The sequence below is a fragment of the Martes martes genome (genome assembly GCF_963455335.1).
Source record: "Martes martes genome assembly, chromosome: 5".
NCBI classification, from domain to species: Eukaryota; Metazoa; Chordata; class Mammalia; order Carnivora; family Mustelidae; genus Martes; species Martes martes.
In genome coordinates, this window is record NC_137892.1 from 42,459,677 (window position 1) to 42,482,672 (window position 22,996).

The 22,996-nt window shown below is 35.2% G+C and overlaps 1 protein-coding gene across 1 annotated transcript in view; it reads left to right on the top strand.

Annotated features, from left to right (window-relative positions):
* Positions 1-22,996, top strand: part of SLCO6A1 (solute carrier organic anion transporter family member 6A1) — a gene marked incomplete at both ends in the record, with an annotated part of 107,124 nt that overhangs the window by 9,832 nt on the left and 74,296 nt on the right. Inside the window, 6 exons of the mRNA XM_080804322.1 lie at positions 1,650-1,751; positions 2,995-3,255; positions 6,289-6,474; positions 8,318-8,414; positions 16,616-16,671; positions 17,551-17,660. Of these exons, the coding sequence (XP_080660448.1) occupies positions 1,650-1,751; positions 2,995-3,255; positions 6,289-6,474; positions 8,318-8,414; positions 16,616-16,671; positions 17,551-17,660 (812 nt within the window). The remainder of the gene's footprint in view (positions 1-1,649; positions 1,752-2,994; positions 3,256-6,288; positions 6,475-8,317; positions 8,415-16,615; positions 16,672-17,550; positions 17,661-22,996) is intronic.

Below are 22,996 nucleotides of genomic sequence, written 5' to 3' on the forward strand. Positions count from 1 at the left end.
AGTTGTATCCCCAAAGTTTTTAGAGGAAAAAACTCTATGTGTGTATAAAATATAAAGTTAGATAAAATGAAGGATAAAATATGACTATAATAATGAAGGTTCGAAAAGTTTTTTTAAAAGAAAGGTATTGTTAAGATAAACGAGTTCAAAAAAATGTTAAAAGAGGAAAAACTAAAAGTTAAAAAAATTAGAATAAGAAAAAAAAATTTAAAACATTTAATTAACTTTGCAAGACTAAAGAATCATGGGGAGAAAGCCATGAATTCTATACTTTGCTTTCTCCTCTGGAATTCTGCTGTTCTCCTTGATCTGTGAGCTTGGTCTTAGCTGGATTTCTTGCTGATCTTCTGGGGGTGGGGCCTGTTGTAGTGATTCTCAAGTGTCTTTGCCCAGGTGGAATTGCTCCGCCCTTGCCAGGAGGCGGGCTAAGTAATCTGCTCGGGTTCGCTCTCGGGAGCTTTTGTTCCCTGAACACTTTTCATAGAGCTCTGGAGGATGGGAATGAAAAATGGCAGCCTCCCAATCTTTGGCCTGGAGGAGCTAAGAGCTCAGGGCCCCACTCCTCAGTGCGCCCTCAGAAAAAAGTGCTCAATCACTCCCATATCCTTGGTCTCTGCCCGCAATCCGAGCTCACCGGCCTGTGTCCGAGCATCTCTGTCTCTGACACACAACCTTGCCTGGAGTCTCCAAACCCAGCAGATCCCTCCCGCTCTTCCAGGGGCGTCTCCCTGGATCTGCCACTTGTGGGGTCCCTGCTCAAAGAGCAGTCATCTGACCATGCCACAGTTTAAGGTAACCCTGAGCTGAGAGCTCACTCCTTGTCTCTGTCTCTGTGGCTGGCTTTCCCGCTCTAATACCTGTGAGCTCTAGGACACTCAGACACCCCTGATCCTTCTGTGACCCTGCAGAGCTATGTCTGGAGTGATGTCCCTCAGTGGAGTAGACTTTTACAAGTTCTGATTTTGTGCTCTGTTGCTCTGTTGTTTGCTGGGAGCCGGCCCCTCCCCCTGTGGTCTATCTTCCCATTGCTTTGGATTCACTTCTCCGAAGGTCCTACCTTTCAGAAAGTGGTCGGTTTTCTGTTTCTAGAATTGCTGCTCTTCTTCTCTTCTATCTCCTTCTATCTCTATCTCCTTCTATCTCTATCTTCTTCAAAAAGACCAAAATACCCCCAAAACCAAGTGGGTGGCTCTGTTCTATTCACCAGTCTAATATATATTTTTTCTTTTTTTTCTTTTGGAAAGAGTAAGAACATCTTTGTAAGAATGATAAATGCACAATGTTAGGCAGAAGCATGATGACGTTGCTATTAATTTGGCATGCTAGTTTAAATAGAAAAAGAAGGGTGAAAATGAATCTTGAGTGTCTAAAAGGTGAACTCTGCAAGCTACTTATCTGTTGGCCATAGACTTCATTATTTGTGGTCTAGACTCACTCCTTTTTCCAAGGGGCATAGGAGACTGTAAACTACATTTCCCAGCCTTTCTTTCTTGCTGGCTTCCACTTAGGTGTTGCCAATGAGAGGCTGTGACAGTAGATTTGGAAAAGGGACAAAGGAAAGCCTCTTTTTTGTTTTCTCCTCCCTGTGGTGATGTTTTTGGCAATAGCAGCAATACTGGGTGAATAGGAACTCCTGGATTTATGCTCAGGCTTCGCTGCATCTCCATCAGCAGCAACATTTGGCGCTTCAGCAGCCAATGCTTATGGCTCTGGCTCTGCAAATGCAAGAGCAGCAGAAGTAGTGGAAGGCTGTGAGTTGGCTCTCAGAGCATTAGCAGTAGTGTAGGTTCTGGCCTTCTGGAAGAGAGGTAGCTATTGCAGTTCCAACAACAGCAGCAGCCCATGCTCCAGCAGCTTCCGCTTCATAGGTATTCATGAGTTTTGATTGGTAACTCTTTTCTCTTTTCAATCCAATAAATGTATTACTTTTGTATCCAACCTCTGTATGAATTTCTTGAAGTTTCAAATATTTAGTACAATATATTTCAAATACTTAAGACAATTGTTTTTTTCCTAGCTGGATAGTAGGGGATAGAAATGCACCTCTATGATACAATTTACTTAATGTTTAGGAACATGACAAACAATTCTCCATATTGTTCAAGGATATACACATTCTGACTTTTAAAAGAGTCAGAATATAGGTTATGGGTTATGGAGAGAGAGAAGAATGCATTTGGGGGGGGTACATGCTTGGCTTCAAATACTTTGATGTTTTATTTCCTGTTCTTCGGTGATAGATAAGTATTCATTAGATTGTCATTTATTTATTTTTAAAAAAGATTTATTTATGTATTTGAGAGCGAGAGAGAGCAAGAGCGAGAGAGTGTGAGCAGGGGGGAGATGCAGAGGAAGAGGGAGAAGCCGACTCCTCGCTGAGCAAGGAGCCTGACATAGGGCTCAATACCAGGACCCTGGGATCATGACCTGAGCCAAAGGCAGATGCTTAACTGACTGAGCCACCCAGGTGCCCCTGTTATTTATTCATTTTTATAACTGAATCATAATACATTAAAAGAAAGATCAGTACTAAGTAAGATGACTGAAAAAGATAAGTATTCTCCAGTAAATCAGTACAGAATAGGTAAAATTCAATTAGCAAATATTTCACAAAGGTTAAGGCCTGTATTTTTTTTTAAAGATTTTATTTATTTATTTGACAGAGAGAGATCACAAGTAGGCAGAGAGGCAGGCAGAGAGAGAGGAGGAAGCAGGCTCCCTGCTGAGCAGAGGGCCCAATGTGGGGCTCGATCCCACAACCCTGGGATCATGACCTGAGCTGAAGGCAGAGGCTTTAACCCACTGAGCCACCCAGGTGCCCCAGTATTTTAGAAAACAAATCATGCACTTAGGGATCTTAAACAGTCAGAATAATGTAAAGTAAACTTAAATCAATATAAATTGTTTTGGTTTGTAATGATTATAATGGTGTTCTATTTTGTCTCTTAGAATGCATGTTACTGCTTTCTTTTTTTTTTTCTTGTTACAATTTAGGTATTGTGTTTGGTCTCAAAGATCTAAGCATGGACACTTTTGAGGAGATCAATCATCTGAACGATGTAGAGAATTTATTGTTGCCTTTGACTTATGATATTTCATCTTTCCTGGTAGCAGTGTTTATAGCATACTACGGAGGGAAAGGAAACATACCAAGATGGGTTACATTTGCCTCCTTTTTAGTAGGATTTGGATCACTTCTATTTGCTTACCCATACTTTACTGAGGGAGATTTTAAAGCAAATGTAGATATTGAAGGTAAGATTATAAAAGGTGTCAAATTATTATTTAAATATTGGCTTTAGGAACTTAAAATAGATTATAATACTTGTCTGTACATCCATCCATCTGTATCTATGTATATTACCAAGTTTATTAAGCTAATTAATTGTAGCTCCCAACTAATATATATATGCCATTCTCTTTTCACCTCATGATCATATATCCTTTCATGTAAGAGATAGGCATAGGAAAAAGAAGAAATTTTTGGGATAGTTATTTTATGAAATTGTTTTTCTTTTATCAGTTTTCATATGTATTATAAATCTCTTGAGAACTTTGGTAATTCTTATATCTTCCACAGTATGCTTTCCTTAATCCTGTATTTTGACCTCAATACACATACACAAGAGCACAGATAGATACATACATAAATGCACAGAAAAAGAAAGATCACACTCCTACCATTTCAAAATGGGAGCTTCCCTTTGGCCTAGGACTTGGAACCTAAAAATATTAGTGCCTTCTTCACTCTGTTCATTTTAAAAAAGATTTATTCTGGGTGCCTGGGTGGCTCAGCCAGTTAAGCGCCTGCCTTCAGCTCAGGTCATGATTCCAGAGTTCTGGGATCTCATCGAGCTCCTTGCTGGGTGGAGAGCCTGCTTCTCCCTCTGGCTCTGCCTGCCGCTACCCCTGCTTGTGCTCGCTCTCCCTCTGTGTCAAATAAATAAATAAAATCTTAAAAAAAAAGATTTATTCCACAATCTTTTGTCTATTGCCAGTAGATAAAGACTATTTTGAAGTTTCATAGCCCTATTCCTGGCACTATTGTGTTGAGTACTTTCTTGCTGTGTATAGGTCAGCAGCGTTAAAATGGATTTACCCATTTTGGCAACTTTAAACTGGACTTTAGTGAGACATGGTGGAAAAAGCCAGAAGGATGTCTGCATGTGCGTATGTATGTGTATGTACATGCTTATGATATTTAAAAGTATGCTTATGATGTGTGCTCCCAATTTAAATAAATAGTTCATATTAAGTGCAACTTATATAACACACTTATATACTATATAATTCACATATTAAACAATATGTTGATATACATTCTCAACATATGAACTATATAATATTCATATATATTTATAATATTTTATTCTCTTTGTAGAAAGCATTTATTTTCAGATATTGGACAGTAGGAACCTCAGGACCATGATCCCTAGGAGAGGGGAAACAAACAAATTGAATTTTATAGGAGAAGGAAAGTGTAGCAGACTATGGACATATTTGATTATCAGGAGGCTGAATGACCTCCTTGAGTTTAATAATTATGAATTCAAAGTGAGATTTGCATGGTTTTCCCCCAGCCATATTGAGCTTTACAAGTATAAAAGCAGAGTAGGGAGAAGAATTTAATTTGATGAGGGTTGCAATTTTACCAAGAGGTTGCTTGATAAGAGAGCATGGGATTTAAAAGTGCTAAAATGACAATGGGAGAAGTTAAAGGACATAAGAGGATACTGGGACAGTGAAAAGGAGCAGTATCAAAATCCTAGTGGGTTTTAAGGATTATTGGGATTGGGTTACTAGAAGTGAGCTGGAAAGATAGAGATATTTTGAATGTGAAATGCTTGAAATTGCAACTAAGGAAGGTTTGTGGTTATTCTTTTTGAAAGTTTAAAATTAATTAAGTGGGTGGAGAAAAATTCAAGGGACTAAGAGATCGGGGTATTTAAAATATCACATTGATACCAATGTCACCGCAAGTTAATATATCTTTATAAAATTGAATTATCAGTATTTTGAATCACAATTCTAAAGACCTCTTCCCACTTGACATGAAGTCAACTAGCATTTGGTATGGATACTGAACCAGATGAAAATTTCCATTAGTGTACTATATTGCAATCTGCATTCTAGTCAGTTTTCTACAAAAATATTTTAAGAGCATTTGTTAAATACCAATCAAAACGGACCCAATCAGAATGATCTAATGACATTGCCTGGATCTACCAATCTAATAACAAATGAAACTCCAAGAAATCTTACTTAGTATTGTTTTACAACCATATGAATAAAAAACAGTGTGAGAAATAGATGGCCACCTAAAGGAATTTAAAATCTAGTGGTTTACCATATAATGGCTAACTTTAATGGAAATAATTTTTTTATTGTATGATGCTTTCTCTTTATGAGAAGAAGTTAGTGGGTCTAAAAAGAGAAATTATTTGTTTGCTTGTTTATTTATTTATTTATTTTTAAAGATTTTATTTATTTGAGAGTGAGTGTAAGAGAGAGAGAGCATGAGTAGGGGAGAGGGAGAAGTGGATTCCCTACTGAGCAGGGAGCCCGATGTGGGACTTGGTCTCAGGAACCCGGCTGGGATCATGACATGAGCCAAAGGCAGACACTTAACTGACTGAACCACCCAGGTGCCCTAACAAGGGAAATTATTTGAACAGAGTGACACAAAGTTAATGTGAAGATTGCTGAAGAAGTGAATATAGAACTAAACTCAGAAGATAATCTGATGATACAAATAATCTAGAACATTAGAAACACTTTTTCCTGGGTGTCAAAAGTCAGGGATACCAGTTGCTAAATTTAAGAGGAACATATGTATGTTGTGTATGTGTGTATATATATATATACACCTATGCACACATAACTGTGTATATACATGTTATCATGCATATACATTTATATTTGGTTTATAATTTTTTTTTTGCTCTTTTTAAAATTAACATATAGTGTATTATTTGTTTCAGGGGTACAGGTCTGTGATTCATTAGCCTTACACAATTCACAGCACTCACCTAGCACATACCCTCCCCAATGTATCCATCTTTACCAGCATTCCCACAAAATCCCTTTTATAATTGTGTTTTTAATGAGAATATAATGACTGATTTTAGAACTGCTACATTCAGTGTAAATGAAATGTTAACTTAAAAAAAAAGGGTGTACTGGTGGAAATAACTTTGTAAAAGGTGAAATATTTCATGAGAGATACTGCATATTTGTTGTATGTTTAATTTTTGACTCATTTAACAAAAATAATTGTCTTTTCAAAAGATATTTGCCAAGAAATGAAGACTGTCCAGGCTTGCAGGAAAACCGTACCATCATTCCATGTGAAATATTTAGTTTCCTTCATCCTGGGGCAGACTGTGCAGGGAGTAGCTGCAATGATTCTTTATATCCTTGGAATAGTCTTTATTGACAACAGTGTTGCCGTACACTCAGCTGGTATTTATATAGGCAAGTTTTTTCTTTTTTCCTCTCTAATATGGTTGACCCATTTTGAATTTTTATTGAGCTTTTACATCTTGGTGTACATATCTAAACTGATATGTAAGTGCTAATTATTGGCCCTTATAATAACATTATAACAAATGATAAGTCATGTGTTTGACTTCAAAATCACATTGAGTTGCCTAATTCTGAGGAATTGCTTAAGATTTTGAATTGTAGACAAGTCATCTGAAAGTCATCAAAAAGATAAAGAGAAATAGGAAAAGGACATACTTTCTTAAGTAATAAACACTATACTCTTTCTATGTATTATGTCTAATATATAATACATAGAACATTGATATATATATGTCATATCAAACTATATAGATTACATTTCATTTCTCTGGAAAAAGTCTCAAGTTATTAGATTGAATTGTCTGAATAATTGTATGTTTATACTTTGGGGACATAGGTGAGAAGTTGCTGCCATCATGTTCATAAAGGGATAGAAATACTGTTTCACACTTCCTCAGTACTTGATTCAGTGTGGTGTTGAAATCATCATCATCATTTTACTAAGCTCTTTAATGCTTTAACTCAGTTCACCTTTTGGGGGGCTCAGATATTTTGAAGTTAATGAAAATATAATCTTGTTCATTCTATCAAGGAGGGAAGTGATATGCTATTTAATTGACTACAATGTAGTACCTTCTATTTCCAGTCTTTTGTGTCATGGTGTCCTACAATAAGTAACCCAGGGGTATATCTCACAATAATCTGTATTTCTTTATGTTGCAATAGCTCTGGTCTTGGTAGATAATCTATCTGTACAGAGTTATCATATTTTTAAAAAAACTTAAAAAAATTAAAGTATTGGGAAAGTGACTTTAGAGAACATAGCATTTTGCACCAAAATAATTATTTTTTCCATGAGAAGTAGGGAAGGTTATGTCAATAAATTTAAATAGATGATATTCATATTTATGTTTGCTTTTAGAAAAAAAATGCAATGATTTATTAGTGTTGGCTGAGGATGGCAACAAATCTGTTTGTTTTACTTTTGGTTCTACTGATTAGTAATTAAAATGCACATCTACACACTGCAAACAGTTGCTACCTCTTGCCACCATGGCAGCTAAGGTGAAGTATACAAAGTTGCAACAAAGTGTAATCAGCTATATTGGATTTATATTTATATTAAATATAGATATATTTATAGTATATTAAATGTGTAGATTTTAAATAAGATACAGTGAATTATATAATTATCTAAGTTTCTTTAATATAGCTACTAGAATATATGAATATATGTGTATATATATATATGATTAATTTTATATGTCAGTTTTGCTAGATTTGTTCGGTCAGACATAATTCTAGATGTTTCTGCTATATTTTTTAGATGTGAGTAACACAGTTAGTAGACTGAATAAAACAGATTACTCTCCATTATGTGGGTGAATCTTATCAGTTGAAGGCTTTCAGAGCAAAAATGTAGGTTTCCCAAAAAAGAAGCAATTCTTTCTCTAGACTGCTAGATAAAAACTCTGCCTGAGTTTTTCCAGCTTTCTGACCTGCCCTGTGGGTTTTAAACTTAAGTATGGACTCATTACTGTAATATTAACTCTTACCTGGATTACCAGCCTGCTGGCCTGCCCTACAAATTTGGACTTGGCAGGCCTTGTAATTGTATAAGACAATGCCTTAAAAATCTCTCTCAATATCCTATGGGTTTTGTTTCTCAGGAGGACCCTGACTAATAAAGTAGCACATGAGCATTTCAGAAGTAATCTATTTCAGTGATATAATTCTTATCATGACAAAGCTGGCTTATGTAGTTGTTTGATGTTCAGTATTCATTTTATAGGTATAATGGAAGCTTCATTTGTGTTTGGATATTCTCTGAGTTATGGGATAGCAGCACCCCTTTTGAAGGGCACTAAGAACAGTACTTCTGCAATTAGGTAAGCCATTTTATTTCCTTGTTTGTTGTTTACGTTGTTTACAATATTTGGGTAGATACTGTAACCTATAAACATATACACTTAACTTGTAATAACTATATTTTTAGGAAAAACATGTAAATGTGACTGATACGGATATATGTGTGCATATAAATCTAGAATATACACTTTTATCTTTACTGTTTGATATGTAATTTTAAAAACACTATTTATAAGGACAACCTTATTACTATTCTACATAGTTTTTTGAAAAATTGTGGAGAAACCACATAACATAAAATTTACCATCTTAGCCATTTGTAAGTGTATGATTCAGTTGTGTTAACCATGTGTACTTTGTTGTGTAACAGACCACTAGAACTTTTTATCTTGCAAAGCTAAAACTCTATATCCATCACAAATAACTTCTATTTGCCCACTTCTCCCCAGACCCTGAAAACCACCATTCTACTTTCCACAATTTTGACTACTTTTTATAATTCATTTAAGTGGGATCATGCAGTATTTGTCTTTTTCGTGACTGGCTTATTTCACTTAGCATAATGTCCTCAAGGTTAGTCCATGCTATAACATATGCCAGTATTTTCTTCCTTTTTAAGGCTAAATAATATTCCATTGCATGTATATGCTATAGTTCTTTATTTTTTAAGCTTTTATTTTTTATTTATTTTTATTTATTTTATTTTTTCCCCACCTTATCCCTTCCCCCAACTCCCCCAGCAACCCTCAGTTTTGTTTCCTGAGCATAAGAGTCTCTTATGGTTTGTCTCTCTCCCCAGTCCCATTTTGTTTCATTTTTTTCCTTCCCTTCCCTCCACAACCCCCTGCTCTGCTTCTCAAATTCCTCATATCAGAGAGATCATATGATAATTGTCTTTCTCTGATTGACTTATTTCACTTAGCAACATCATTAGTCTAGTTCCATCCACATTGTAGCAAATGGCAAGATTTCTTTTTTGATAACTGCATAGTATTCCATTGTATGTATATATACCACATCTTTATTCATTCATCTGTTGATGGACATCTAGGCTCTTTCCATATTTTGGCTATTTTGGACATTGCTGCTATAAACATCTGGGTGCACGTGCCCCTTCAGATCACTGCATTTGTATCTTTAGAGTAAATACCTAGCAGTGCGATTGCTGGGTCATAAGATAGCTCTATTTTCAACTTTTTGAGGAACCTCCATACTGTTTTCCAGAGTGGCTGCTCCAGCTTGCCTTCCCACCAACAGTGTAGGAGGGTTCCCATTTCTCCACATCCTCACCAACATTTATCATTTCCTGACTTGTTAATTTTATATGCCATACTTCTTTATCCATGTATCTGTCTATGGACATTTAGCTTATTATGTCCACCCCTTGATTACTATGAATAATGCTTCAGTTAACATGGATAACATGGATAAGCAAATATCTCCTTGAAATTCTATTTTCAGTTCTTTTGGATATATACTCAGAAGTGGGATTGGTAAATCATGCGGTAATTCTATTTTTAATATTTTGAGGAACTTCCATCTTATTTTCCAGAGAGGCTCTACCATTTACATTCCCACTAGTAGTATATAAGGGTTCCAATTTCTCAATGTCCTAGGTAGCACTTGCTATTTTCTTTCTTCTTCTGCCTCCTCCTCCACCTTTTCTTTCTTCTTTCTTCTTCTCTTTATCCTTCTTCTAATAGTCATCCTGACAGTTATGAGGTGATAGCTCATTGCAGTTTTGATTTTCTTTTCCCTAATGATTAGTGATATTGAGCACCTTTTCATTTACTTGTTGCCTATTTGTCTATTTTCTTTGGAGAAATGTCTAAACATTTAGTCTGTAACATATACATATGGTGCTTCTTCTAACAATACCATTCAAAGACTCATAGATGCCATATTCATCACTGTGGTTTCTCACATCATATTACCTCTGACAAGGGACCATCTGAGAAGACAAGAAAAGTGTGACAGTATAACAACTACAGATTTCACTGGTCTTACTCTGTAATCCATTGTCCAGAAATAGCTGACTTGATAGAATGGTGTCATGGCTTGGTACCCTCAACAGTTTTTTGGTGGAATCTTTAAGTTTTCTATATTTAGGATCATGTTATCTTCAGAGACAGTTATACTCATTCCTTTCTGATTTGAATGCCTTTATTTATTTTTCTTGACCAGTTGATTGGGTTAGTATGTCCAATGCTGTGTTGACCGAAAGTGGGCACCCTTGTCTTGCTCCTCATCTTACTTTGTCATATATGGTCTTTATTATGTCGATGTATGTTTCCTTAAACTCAATTTGTTGAGAGTTTTTATTATGAATGAGGAATTTTTTCAATGATTCTCTATATCAATTAACATGATCCTGTGATTTTTATCTTTCATTTTGTTCATGTGGTGTATCACATTGATTGATATGCAGTTATTGAACCATCCTTGCATGCCTGGAATAAATCCCACTTGATCATGGTGTATGATTCTTTTAATGTATTGTTAAATTTGGTTTCCTAAGATTTTGTTGAGCATTTTTGAATCTGTGTGCATCAAGGATATTGGCTTGTAATTTTCTTTTCTTGTAGTGTCCTTGTCTGGTTTTAGTTATACATATAAATGTAACGTCCAATTTCAATTTATTTTTTTTGTTTAATATGACAAATGGGTAAAGTTTCTCTTTCTCCCCTCAAAGGGATAGATATCTTATTATACTGATGACATTTATGGATCATTCAATTTTTTTTAATTTTAATTTTAATTAATTTATTTTTTTACATGAAACAGACTTCAATATTTATGACATAAAGGGGTACTAACTTAATACATTAAGAATCTTCTACAGATCAATAAGGGAAAAAAAACCTCCTGCAAACACTTGTAAAGATTAGCAGGAAGTTCACAAAAGGAAGGAATACATATTCCCAATAAACATAAAAACGTATAGAAATTGGTTCCATTTCACTATTAACTTGCAAAAAGAATAACAGTGATATATATAATATACATATTATTATATTATATTACATTATATTATATGTAGTTAGCAAAGATTCTGAATATTTAGTGCTAGCTAATTTGTGGTAAAAAGACACAAACAATGTTTGAAGAATATAATTAGAATAACTTTTTTTCCTTTTTAATTTAAATTCAATTAACATATAGTGCATTATTAGTTTCTGAAGTAAAGATTCATCAGCCTTATATAATCCCCAGTGCTCATTACATCATGTGAAGTAAAGATTCATCAGCCTTATATAATCCCCAGTGCTCATTACATCATGTGCCCTTCTTCACCCAGTAACCCCATTCCCTAACCTCCCCCAGCAACCTTCAGTTTGTTTCCTATGATTATGAGTCTCTTATGTTTTGTCTCCCTCTCTGATTTCATCTTATTTTATTTTTTCCTCCCTTCCCCTATTTGTTTTGTTTCTTAAATCCCACATATGAGTGAGATCATATAATAATTGTGTTTCTCTGATTGACTAATTTCAGTTAGCCAGATACCCTCTAGTCATAGCCAAATACCATCCACATCATTGCAAATGGCAAGATGTCTTTTTTTGATGACTGAGTAGTATTCCATTATGTGTGTCTGTATATATGTATGTACATGTGTATGTATGTATGTATGTTTGTGTGTGTGTGTGTGTGTGTGTGTGTGTGTGTATAAACAATATTTGTTCTGGCAGTCCATAAGCTTGGAATGTTTTTCCATTTCTTTGTGTTCTTCAGTTTTTTCATTAGTGTTCTATAGTTTTCTGAGTACAGATCATTTGCCTCTTTGGTTGGGCTTATTCCTAGGTATCTTAGGGATTTTGGTGCAATTGTGTGTGGGATCGGCTCCTTAACTTCTCTTCTGTCTCATTGTTAGTGTATAAAAATGCAACTGATTACTGTGTATTGATTTTATATCCTGCTACTTTGCTGAATTCCTGTATGAGTTCTAGAAATTTTTTGGTGGAGTCTTTTGGTTTTTCCACATAGAGTATCATGTCATCTGTGAAGACTGAGAGTTTGACTTCTTTGTTGATTTGGATGGATGCCTTTTATTTCTTTTTGTTGTCTGACTGCTGAGGCTAGGACTTCTAGTACTATGTTGAACAACAGTGGTGAGAGTGAACATCCCTGCCATGTTCCTGACCTTAGGGGAAAAGCTCTCAGTTTTTTCCCATTGAGAATGATATTCTCTGTAGGCTTTTTACATATGGCTTTTATGATATTGAGGCATGTACCCTCTATCCCTACACTTTAAAGAGTTTTAATCAAGAAAGGATGCTATACACTGTCAAATGCCTTTTCTGCATCTATTGAGAGGATCATATGGTTCTTGTCCTTTCTTTTATTAATGTATTATATTACACTGGTTGATTTACAGATGTTGAACCACCTTTGCAGCCCAGGAATAAATCTCACTTGGTTATGGTGAATAAGCCTTTTAATGTACTGTTGGATCCTGTTGAATTGTATCTTGGTGAGAATTTTTGTATCCATGTTCATCAGGGATATTGGTCTGTAATTCCTTTTGGTGGGGTCTGTGTCTGGTTTTATGATCAAGGTAATGCTGGCCTCATAGAAAGAGTTTGGAAATTTTCCTTCCATTTCTATATTTTGAAACAGCTTCAAAAGAATAGGTATTAATTCTTTAAATATTTGGTAGAATTCTCCTGGGAGGCCATCCATCCCTGGACTCTGTTTTTAGGAGGTTTTTTTTTTTTTTTAAAGATTTTATTTATTTGCCAAAGAAAGAGCAAGCGAAAGCACAAATTGAGTTAGCTGCAGGCAGAGGGAGAACCAGGCTCCCTGCTGAGCAAGAAGCCTAATTCAGGACTCAATCCCAGGACCCTGAGATCATGACCTGAGCCAAAGGTAGATGCTTAAATGACTGAGCCAGCCAGGCATCCCTGTTGGGAGATTTTTGATTACTGCTTCATTTTCCTTGCTGGTTATTGGTCTGTTCACTTTTTCTATTTATTCCTGTTTCAGTTTTGGTAGTTTATATGTTTCTAGGAATGTCTCCATTTCTTCCAGATTGCCTACTTTGTTGCCATATAGTTGCTCCACAATATGTTCTTATAATTGTTTGTATTTCTTCAGTGTCGGTTGTGATCTCTTTTTCATTCATTATTTTATTTATTTGTGTCCTTTCTCTTTTCTTTTTGATAAGTCTGGCCAGGGGTTTATCAATCTTATCAATTCTTTCAAAGAACCAACTCTTAATTTCATTGATCTGTTCTACTATTTTTTTTTTTTTGTTTCTATTTCACTGATATCTGTTCTAATCTTTATTAATTCTCTTCTCCTGCTGGATTTAGTCTTATTTGCTATTCTTTCTCCAGCTCCTTTAGGTATAAAACTAGGTTGTGTATTTGACCCCTTTTTTGTTTTTTGAGAAAAGCTTGTATTGCTATACACTCTTAGGACCACCTTTGCTGCATTCCAAAGGATTTGAATAGTTGGGTTTTCATTTTCATTTGTTTCTATGAATTCTTTTAAATTCTTCTTTAATTTCTTGGTTGACCCCATCATTCTTTAGTCGGATGCTCTTTAACCTCCTTGTATTTGACTTCTTTCCAAATTTCCTATTGTGATTGAGCTGAAATTTCAAAGCACTGTGGCCTGAAAATATGCAGGGAATGATCACAGACTTTTGGTACTGGTTGAGATCTGATTTGTAACCTAGTATGTGATCTATTCTGGAGAATATTCCATGTGCACTCCAGAAGGATGTATATTCTGTTTCTTTAGGATGGAATGCTCTGAAAATATCTGTGAAGTCCATCTTGTCCAACGTGTCATTCAAAGCCCTTTTTCCTTGTTGATTTTCTACTTAGATGATTTGTCCATTGCAGTGGATGGAGTGTTATAGTGCCTTACTATTATTGTATTATCATCAATATGTATCTTTATTTTGTTGATAATTCGTTTTTATAATTGGCTGTTCCCATGTTAGGGGCATAAATATTTACAATTGTTAGATCTACTTGGTGGATAGACCCTTTACTTATGATCTAGTGTCCTTCCTCATCTCTTATTACAGTCTTGGGTTTAAAATCTAATTTGTCTGATATAAGGATTACACCCCACTTTCTTTTGATGTCCATTAGCATGATAAATGGTTTTGCACCCCTTCACTTTCAAACTGGAGGTGTCTTTGGGTCTAAAATGAATCTCTTGCAAGCAGCATATCTGTGGGTCTTGCTTTTTTATCTAATATGATACCCTGTGTCTTTTAATTGGGGCTTTTCCCCCATTTACATTCAGAGTAATGTTTATCAGAGTATCTATTGAAAGATATAAATTTAATGCCATTGTATTACTTGTACAGTCACTGTTTCTGTATATTGTCTCTGTTCCTCTCTGGTCCATGTTACTTTTGGACTCTCTCTTTGGTTAAAAGATCCCCCTTAATATTTCTTGCAGGGTTGGTTCAGTGATCACAAATTCTTTTCATTTGTGTTTGTCCTGAAGCTTTTTACCTCCCTTCTATTTTGATTGGCAGCCTGGCTGAATAAAGTATTCTTGGCTGCATATTTTTCTCATTTAGCACCCTGAATATATCATGCCAGTCCTTTCTGTCCTGCCAGGTCTCTTTGGATAGGTGTTCTGCCAATCTAATGTTTCTGCTTGTATATGTTAAGGACCTCTTGTCCTTAGCTGCTTTCAGGACTTTTTCTTTGTCTCCAAGATTTGCAAGCTTCACTGTTATATGTTGAGATATTTACCTATATTTATTGGTTTTGAGGGGGTTCTCTGTGCCTCCTGAACTTGAATATTTGTTTCCTTCCTCAGATTAGGTATGTTCTCAGCTGTAACTTGCTCAAAGATACCTTCTGCCTGTACACTTTATTCTTCTTCTAGGATCCCAATTATTCTAATATTGTTTATTTTTATAGTATCATTTATCTCTCAGATTCTCCCCTCATGACCCAGTAGCTGTGTATCTCTTTTTCTCAGCTTCTTTATTCTCCATCATTTGTCTTCTGTATCACTAATTCTCTCTTCTGCTTCATTTATCCTAATAATTAGTGCCTCCATTTTTTATTGCATCTCATTAATACCCCTTTTTATTTCAACTGGATTAGATTTTAGTTCTTTTATTTCTCTAGAAAGGGATTCTCTTTATTGAAAATATTCCACTAAGCTTATTCCCAGTAATTTAAAGTGTTTTGTTAGTATTGTGCATGGAATCTTTATATTATTATGTTTCTTAATTATTTCTAGTAGGAGGAAAGTCTATTGATATAGAGGGCACTGTATTCAATTCTTTGCTTATATTTTGTTTTTTCCTTTGTTCTTTGCTTACACTTTTTAATTAATTTCCTCAGCCTTCTTGGTTATCAATTGTTTACACATATGTAATAATCATATGTAGCCTAATGCACATACTTATAATACATAGCTGGATTCAAAAACAAAAAGAGAAAAAGAAAAAATTTCCAAGTATTATAATCAGTGAGGAAACACATAGCCCTAGTGACAATCTTCTCCCTAAGTGATACAAAATAATTTCACAACTATGAAAATTTTTCCAAGATTGTGGCCTTAGCATAACTGAAGACAAAGAATGTTGAGCCTGCAAAATGAACAATCAGTAAAAAGAGAAAATCAACAAATCCAGCACAGGATTCCTCACATTCCCATCCCACCCTGCTCACTGCAAAGTCTGTAAAGGCAGACCAAGAAAAACTGCAGGAGATAAAGCCTATAAAAGGGTCCTTTGGGTGATTAGGTATGATCACTAGAAGGGTAATTAACATTCAATCTGAGTTGAGTCAGAGAAGGAACTGTATGAAAGAGATTTCCAAGTATTGGTGATTTAAAGGGCCAGATATCAGATAAAGAGTTAGTTATGTACCTTGAAGGGCCAGGGTTGTCCTAAAGGGTGTGCATGATTTAAAGGGGCAGGAGTGATTTTAAAGGATAGGAGATATTTAAAGGGATAGTCTTCCAAACACATGGTTTCTGCTGAAGAAAAAAAAGTTAAAAAGAACAAAGAATTATTTTTGCCACCTGGGTGGACATGGGAAAAGAAAGAAAAGGGAAAAATTTAGACTCCTGCAGGATAAAAGAAAGCTACATAATTGGAGGACTCACAATCAGCAAAACAAAACAATAGGGACAAATTAACAGAAAATGTTCCATCTCTCTCTCTCTGTTTGATTATGGCATTGTTGTAATGAAATATATGATGTTAAAATTTTTAAATTTTTCTCTGTTAAAGTGTTGAAGACAGTTATGACATTCAAAGCTGGCTGCAGCATTGGTGGATTTATTTTGGTATGGTTTCATTTATTGCATGGTCTACATTAATACCATTGTCATGCTTTCCACACAGTGTACGAGGTGACTATAAAACTATAATTCATTTAATTAAAAGACAATAGATTCCTTGTTCCCACCCCCATCTCCAATGTCAGAATATGGCTGAACTACATTTCTTTTTGTTGTGGAGATATGGTGACATATGCTAGTGTTATTTGAGCAAATGAAGCTGGATTTGGCCAAATATTATTTTATTTATGTGCCAGACTTTAATTAGTATGTATTTTTGCTTCTTGTCATTTTTTTAAATACTAGAGTTCATAATTTTTCTTTAAAAAGAAACATGTTTTAATCTATTTATCTAGTATTATTTAATACATGAAAGATTATTGTGAGATAAAATAAGTATTAACTTTTTTTTGAAAACACTGAAAAATAACATGTAACATTAGAGAAATCATATACTTTCCTAACAGTAGTACAAAATATTTTTAGCAATGTCAAAGATTACTCTTTTACATTTTAGGGCTGTGCTGTCAAATGCTAAAGTCACTTGCCACATGTGGCTACTTAAATTTCAAATTAAAATTAGAAACCCATGTACTCAGTCATAGGAGCTACATTTCTAGTATTAGTAATAGCTTCATATAGCCCATGGCTACAGTATTGGACAGTACAGATATGGAAAATTTTCATTATTATAGAATATTCTTCATGACAACACTGTTTTAGGAGAATGTGCTTTTTATTTAATTAGACTGATTTTAGCTTGTTCACACATAGCTCACTTGTCATTTCAAGAAAAACTGGGTTTATTAAGATGTGTGCATGTATTTGTATACTTTTTAAATTATTCAAACATGTCATAAGATTCTTTTACTTGTTATCATATAGGTGCAGCAAAGATAAAAGCTGAGAAGCGTAAGCAGCCTCATCCATTTCGTGGACAGATTAAAGATAAGGAATTTGAAACTAGTATCAAGGATTTATTTCCTACTATTTGGGTAAAGTAAAATATTTTATGCACATAAGGCAAATAAGTTGACCTGTAGAAGATTTAAGAAAATAACCACAAAGTGTTCAACTAAAATCTGAGTAGGACTTTCAAAGTCTTAATTAATTTTTTCATTTTATAGATAATGGAAAATAGGACCCACCTAACATAAGTGGCGTTTCCAGGAACATGGCTAGTGTCAGAGGATGGTACTAATATTTTCCTTCTATTTCTTTTAATTTTCCTTTTGTGTTAATTTGTTTTGTTCTTTCCCTGAAGAAATAATAAGATATTTAATGAGATGACTTACAGGTATTAACATCTTTTTAGTATGTTTAAATGACTTGGCAGAGAACTCTAGAAGTTAGCAAATATTCTTGCAAACATCATATCTTATGGAAAATATCTCAGTATCCAATGGAGAAGAAATCTTTGCTTCTCTAGGTGAGAAACAAGACCTACGATATAGACATAGAGGGATTTAAAAACCCAACTTCTTTTTAATTTTTTTTAGATTTTATTTATTTGAGGGAGTAAGAGAGAGAATGTGAGTGCAAGCAGAGGAGGAGCAGAAGGGGGTGGAGAGGCAAAGCATCTCAAGCCGACTCCATGCTCAGTGCGGAGTGGGCCATGGAACTCGATCTCACGGCCCTGCGATTATGATCTAAGCTGAAACTGAGAGTTCGATGCTCAACTGACGTGAGCCCCCCGGCGCCCTGAAAAAAACCCAGCTTCTAAATACTGACTTTGTATTCAATTTGCTTCCTCTTCTCCTTTTCATAACTTTATCCTTTATGTTGTGGGCAGAACTGCATTGAAGATACAATTCTAACACCCATAGCTCTATGGAGCTATGTTCTTGTGTGGGTCTTAGATCTTAAAAAAAACACAGATTAGGGGTGCCTGAGTGGCTCAGTGGGTTAAAGCCTCTGCCTTCGGCTCAGGTCATGGTCCCGGGGTCCTGGGATCGAGCCCCGCATCGGGCTCTCTGCTCAGCGGGGAGCCTGCTTCCTCCTCTCTCTCTGCCTGCCTCTCTGCCTCCTTGTGATCTCTATCTGTCAAATAAATAAATAAAATCTTTAAAAAAAAACAGATTAAAAGCAAGTGATTAACAATTATGTAGAGGAAATTCCATGTAAAATGGAATTGGGTCAAAGTAGGCTTCACCAAACAGGAGCTTTTGAATGGAAAACCTTAAAGCAAGAGAAGGAATTACTCATGCAAAGAATGGTCATTAAGAAAATTCCAGGCATAAGAAATACATGTGGAAACAGCTTGAGACAGCAGAGTTTTGGCTACATTCAGTTTAGAGAATACTTGTATGTTTAAAGCATGATTGCTTGGCGGGCAGAGTGAAAGAATACTAGGTTGGAGAGACAAGCAGAGGCTAGCTCTTGAAGGTCCTTGTGGGACATGGTGAGAACTTCAGATTTTGTTTTTAATGCAATAGGAAGTCACTAATGTAAGTAAGGGAATCATGTTTTAAGAACTTTAAAACATGGTTTTATGTAAAAAACGGGTTAGAATGGGATAAGAATGGAAAAGGCAGTATGATTTGGGTGTTGTTAACAGGCAGTTTTCTCTCGGTATTAAATGGTTATTTTTTATTCAGCTGTAGTACATGAGACCCAATTGCAAGAACCATCTAAAGAATTACTTGGCATTTGTAAATTCAGGGCTATTGACAATGGTTTGTTGAAGAAAAAAGGTAAACCTTTCACATAGGAATATGATTGAGCTTCTTGAGCCTTAAAAAAGAAAGAAAATAAATTAAAACCTAAAATATGGGGAAGCAAATGTTTTAAAATCTACATATAGACATGTAATATTAAGATCCAACAGAAAGTTTATGTATCCAGGCTCTTGCCTTTAGGTAAGAAAACAGAGGGCAAATGGGCCATACTTTAGGGAGCCTACTAGATTAGAAAATTTCCCACTGTTTGCTTTGTTTCATGGTTTAGCACCTGCCAAAGCTATTTCTCAGCAAAATGTATCTACTAAGCTATGTTGGTGAAATTATTCTATTTTATTTTATTTTACATTTTGGTGAAATTTCAGTAGGACATTTCTTCTCTGATCCTAAGTGAGTCAGCCAGTGATTTCTATTAGGTTGGTGGTTACTTGTGAGTTAGTTAAGCAATGCAGGTCATCAAAGAACTCACATAAAGAATGTAAGAATTCATGTAAGGAGTTGAGCAGTGGGTAAAAATCTCCTGATTTTTTAGGCATGGTTTTTTTTTTTTCCTAAAAAAAGAGTTTTCTTGTCATAAATTTTTATTTAAAGGAGCCAGAGAACTATCTAGTTTTAGAATGTATTCTCTCTACTATTACCATATTTCTTGTTGGTTCTTACTTAAATATTTTAGAAAATTCATCAATTAAGGAAAGAAAAGAGTTTTATTCAAATGTCAGTCAAGATAATTTTAATTTTAAAATAGATAAAATAGACATAAATAAAAGCTAAAAAGCCAGAACAGAGACAAAATATTTAATATATTTATAATGTTATAATATCCATTGCAAATCCTCAATAATATATTAGCAAATCAAATCCAACATTAAAAGAATTATTCACCGTGATCGAGTGGGATTTATTCCTGGGGTGTAGGGTGGTTCAATATTTGCAAAACAGTCAACATGATATATTACATTAATAAAAAGAGGTAAAAATGATATGGTCTTCTCAATAGGTGCAGAAAAAGCATTTGACAAAATACAGCATCCATTTTTGATAAAAAACCCTCAACAAAATGGGTGTATATGGAACATGCCTCAACATTATAAAGGCCATATATGAAAGACCCACAACTAATATCATTGGGGAAAAACTGAGAGCTTTTCTTTTAGGTTCAGGAACAAGACAGAGATGTCTATTCTCACCATTTCTTTTTTTTTTTTTTTTTTTTTAAAGATTTTATTTATTTATTTGACAGACAGAAATCACAGGTAGGCAGAGAGGCAGGCAGAGAGAGAGGAAGGGAAGCAGGCTCCCTGCTGAGCAGAGAGCCCGACGTGGGGCTCGATCCCAAGACCCTGGGATCATGACCCGAGCCGAAGGCAGAGGCTTTAACCCACTGAGCCACCCAGGCGCCCCTATTCTCACCATTTCTATTTAACATAGTATTAGAAGTCTTTAGCCTTTGGCAACCAGACAACAAAAAGAAATAAAAAGAATCTTAGTTGACAAGAAGTAAACTTTCATTATTTGCAGAGGACAGGACACTTTATGTAGAAAATCCAAAAGATTCCACCAAAAAATTGCTAGAACTAATACATGAATTCAGCGGAGTTGCAGGATACAAAATCAATGTACAGAAATTTGCTGCATTTCTATACACCAATAATGAAGCAGAAGAAAGAGAAATCAAGTAATTGATCCCATTTACAATTGCACCAAAAACCATAAGATAGGAATAAACCTAACCAAAGAGGAGGTAAAAGATCTCTACTCTGAAAACTATAGAACACTTATAAAAGAAATTGAAAATGACACAAAGAAATAGAAAGGCCTTCCATGCTCATGAATTGGAAGAACAAATATTATTAAAATATCTATACTACCCAAAGCAATCTACATATTTAACACAACCCCTATCAAAATACCACCAACATTTTTCACAGCACTAGAACAAACAATCCTAAAATGTGTATGGAACCACAAAGCCACAGAATAAACAAAACAATATTGAAAAACAAAAGCAAAGCTGGAGGCATCACGATTCTGGGCTTCAAACTATATTACAAAGCTGTAGTTATTAAGACAGTATGGTACTGGCACAAAAACAGACACACAGATCAATAGAACAGAACAGAAAACCCCAAAATGGATCCACAACTGTAAGGTCAGTTAATCTTCAACAAAGCCAGAAAGAATATCCAATGGAAAAAAGACAGTCTCTTCAACAAATGGTATTGGAAAAACTGACAGCAATATGCAGAAGAATGAAATTGGATCACTTTGTACATTACACACAAAAGTAAATTAAAAAATGGATGAATGACCTAAATGTGAGACAGGAATTCATCAGAATCCTAGAGGAGAACACAAGCAGCAACCTCTTTTGACATCAATGGTAGCAACTTCTTACTGGACACATCACTGAAGGCAAGGGAAACAAAAACAGAAATAAACTATTGGTAGTTTGTCAAGATAAAAAGCTTCTGCACAGCAAAGGAAACAATCAACAAAACTAAAATGTAGCCTGTGGAATGGGAGAAGATATTTGCAAATGACATATCTGATAAAGGGTTAGTATCCAAAATCTATGAAGAACTTACCAAACTCAACACCCCAAACCTAAATAGTCCAGTTAAGAAATGGGCAGAAGATATGAATAGATATTTTTTCTAAAGAAGACATACAGATGGCTAACAGACTCATGAAAATATGCTCAACATCACTCATCATTGGGAAATGCAAATCAAAACCATGACGAGATACCATTTCACACCTGTCAGAATGGCTGAAACTAATGACACAGGGACTAAAAGATGTTGGTGAGTTGTAGAGAAAGAGGACCCCTCTTGCACTCTTGGTGGGAATGCAAACTGGTGCAGCTGCTCTGGAAAACAGTATGGAGGTTCCTCAAAAAGTTAAAAATAGGGGTGCCTGGGTGGCCCAGTCAGTTAAGTGTCCGACTCTTGATTTCAGCTCAGGTCATGATTTCAGAGTTCTGGGATTGAGCTCCTCATTGGGCTCCCTGCTTAGTGGGAAGTCTGTTGTCTCTCTCTCCTTCTGCTTGCTCTGTCTCTCTCTCTATCTCTCAAATAAATAAATAAATCTTAAAAAAAAAAAAGTTAAGAAAAGGACTATCCTATAACCCAGCAATTGCACTATAGGTATTACCCAAAGGATTAAAAAAAAATATTCAAGATTCAAAAGATTCAAAAAGATTCAAAGGAGCATATGCACTTTGATGTTTATAGCAGCATTATCATCAATAGCCAAAATATTGAGAGAGACCAAATGTCCATCAGCTGATGAATGGTAAAGAAAATGTGGTGTATACACACACACACACACACACACACACACACACAGAGGAATATTATTCAGCCATCAAAAAGAATGATATATTGCCATTTGCAATCACATGGATCGAGCTACAGTGTATTATGCTATGTGAAATAAGTCAGTCAGAGAAAGACAATGCCATATGTGGAATTTAAGAAACAAAATAGATGAACATATGGGAAGGGTAAAAAGGAGAGAGAGAGAGAGAGAGAGAGGGAAACAAATCATTGGAGACTCTTAATGATAGAGAACAAACAAGATTGATGGAGGGAAGTGGGAAAGGGATGAGTTAAATGGGTGATGGGTGTTAAGGAGGGCAGTTGTTATGATGA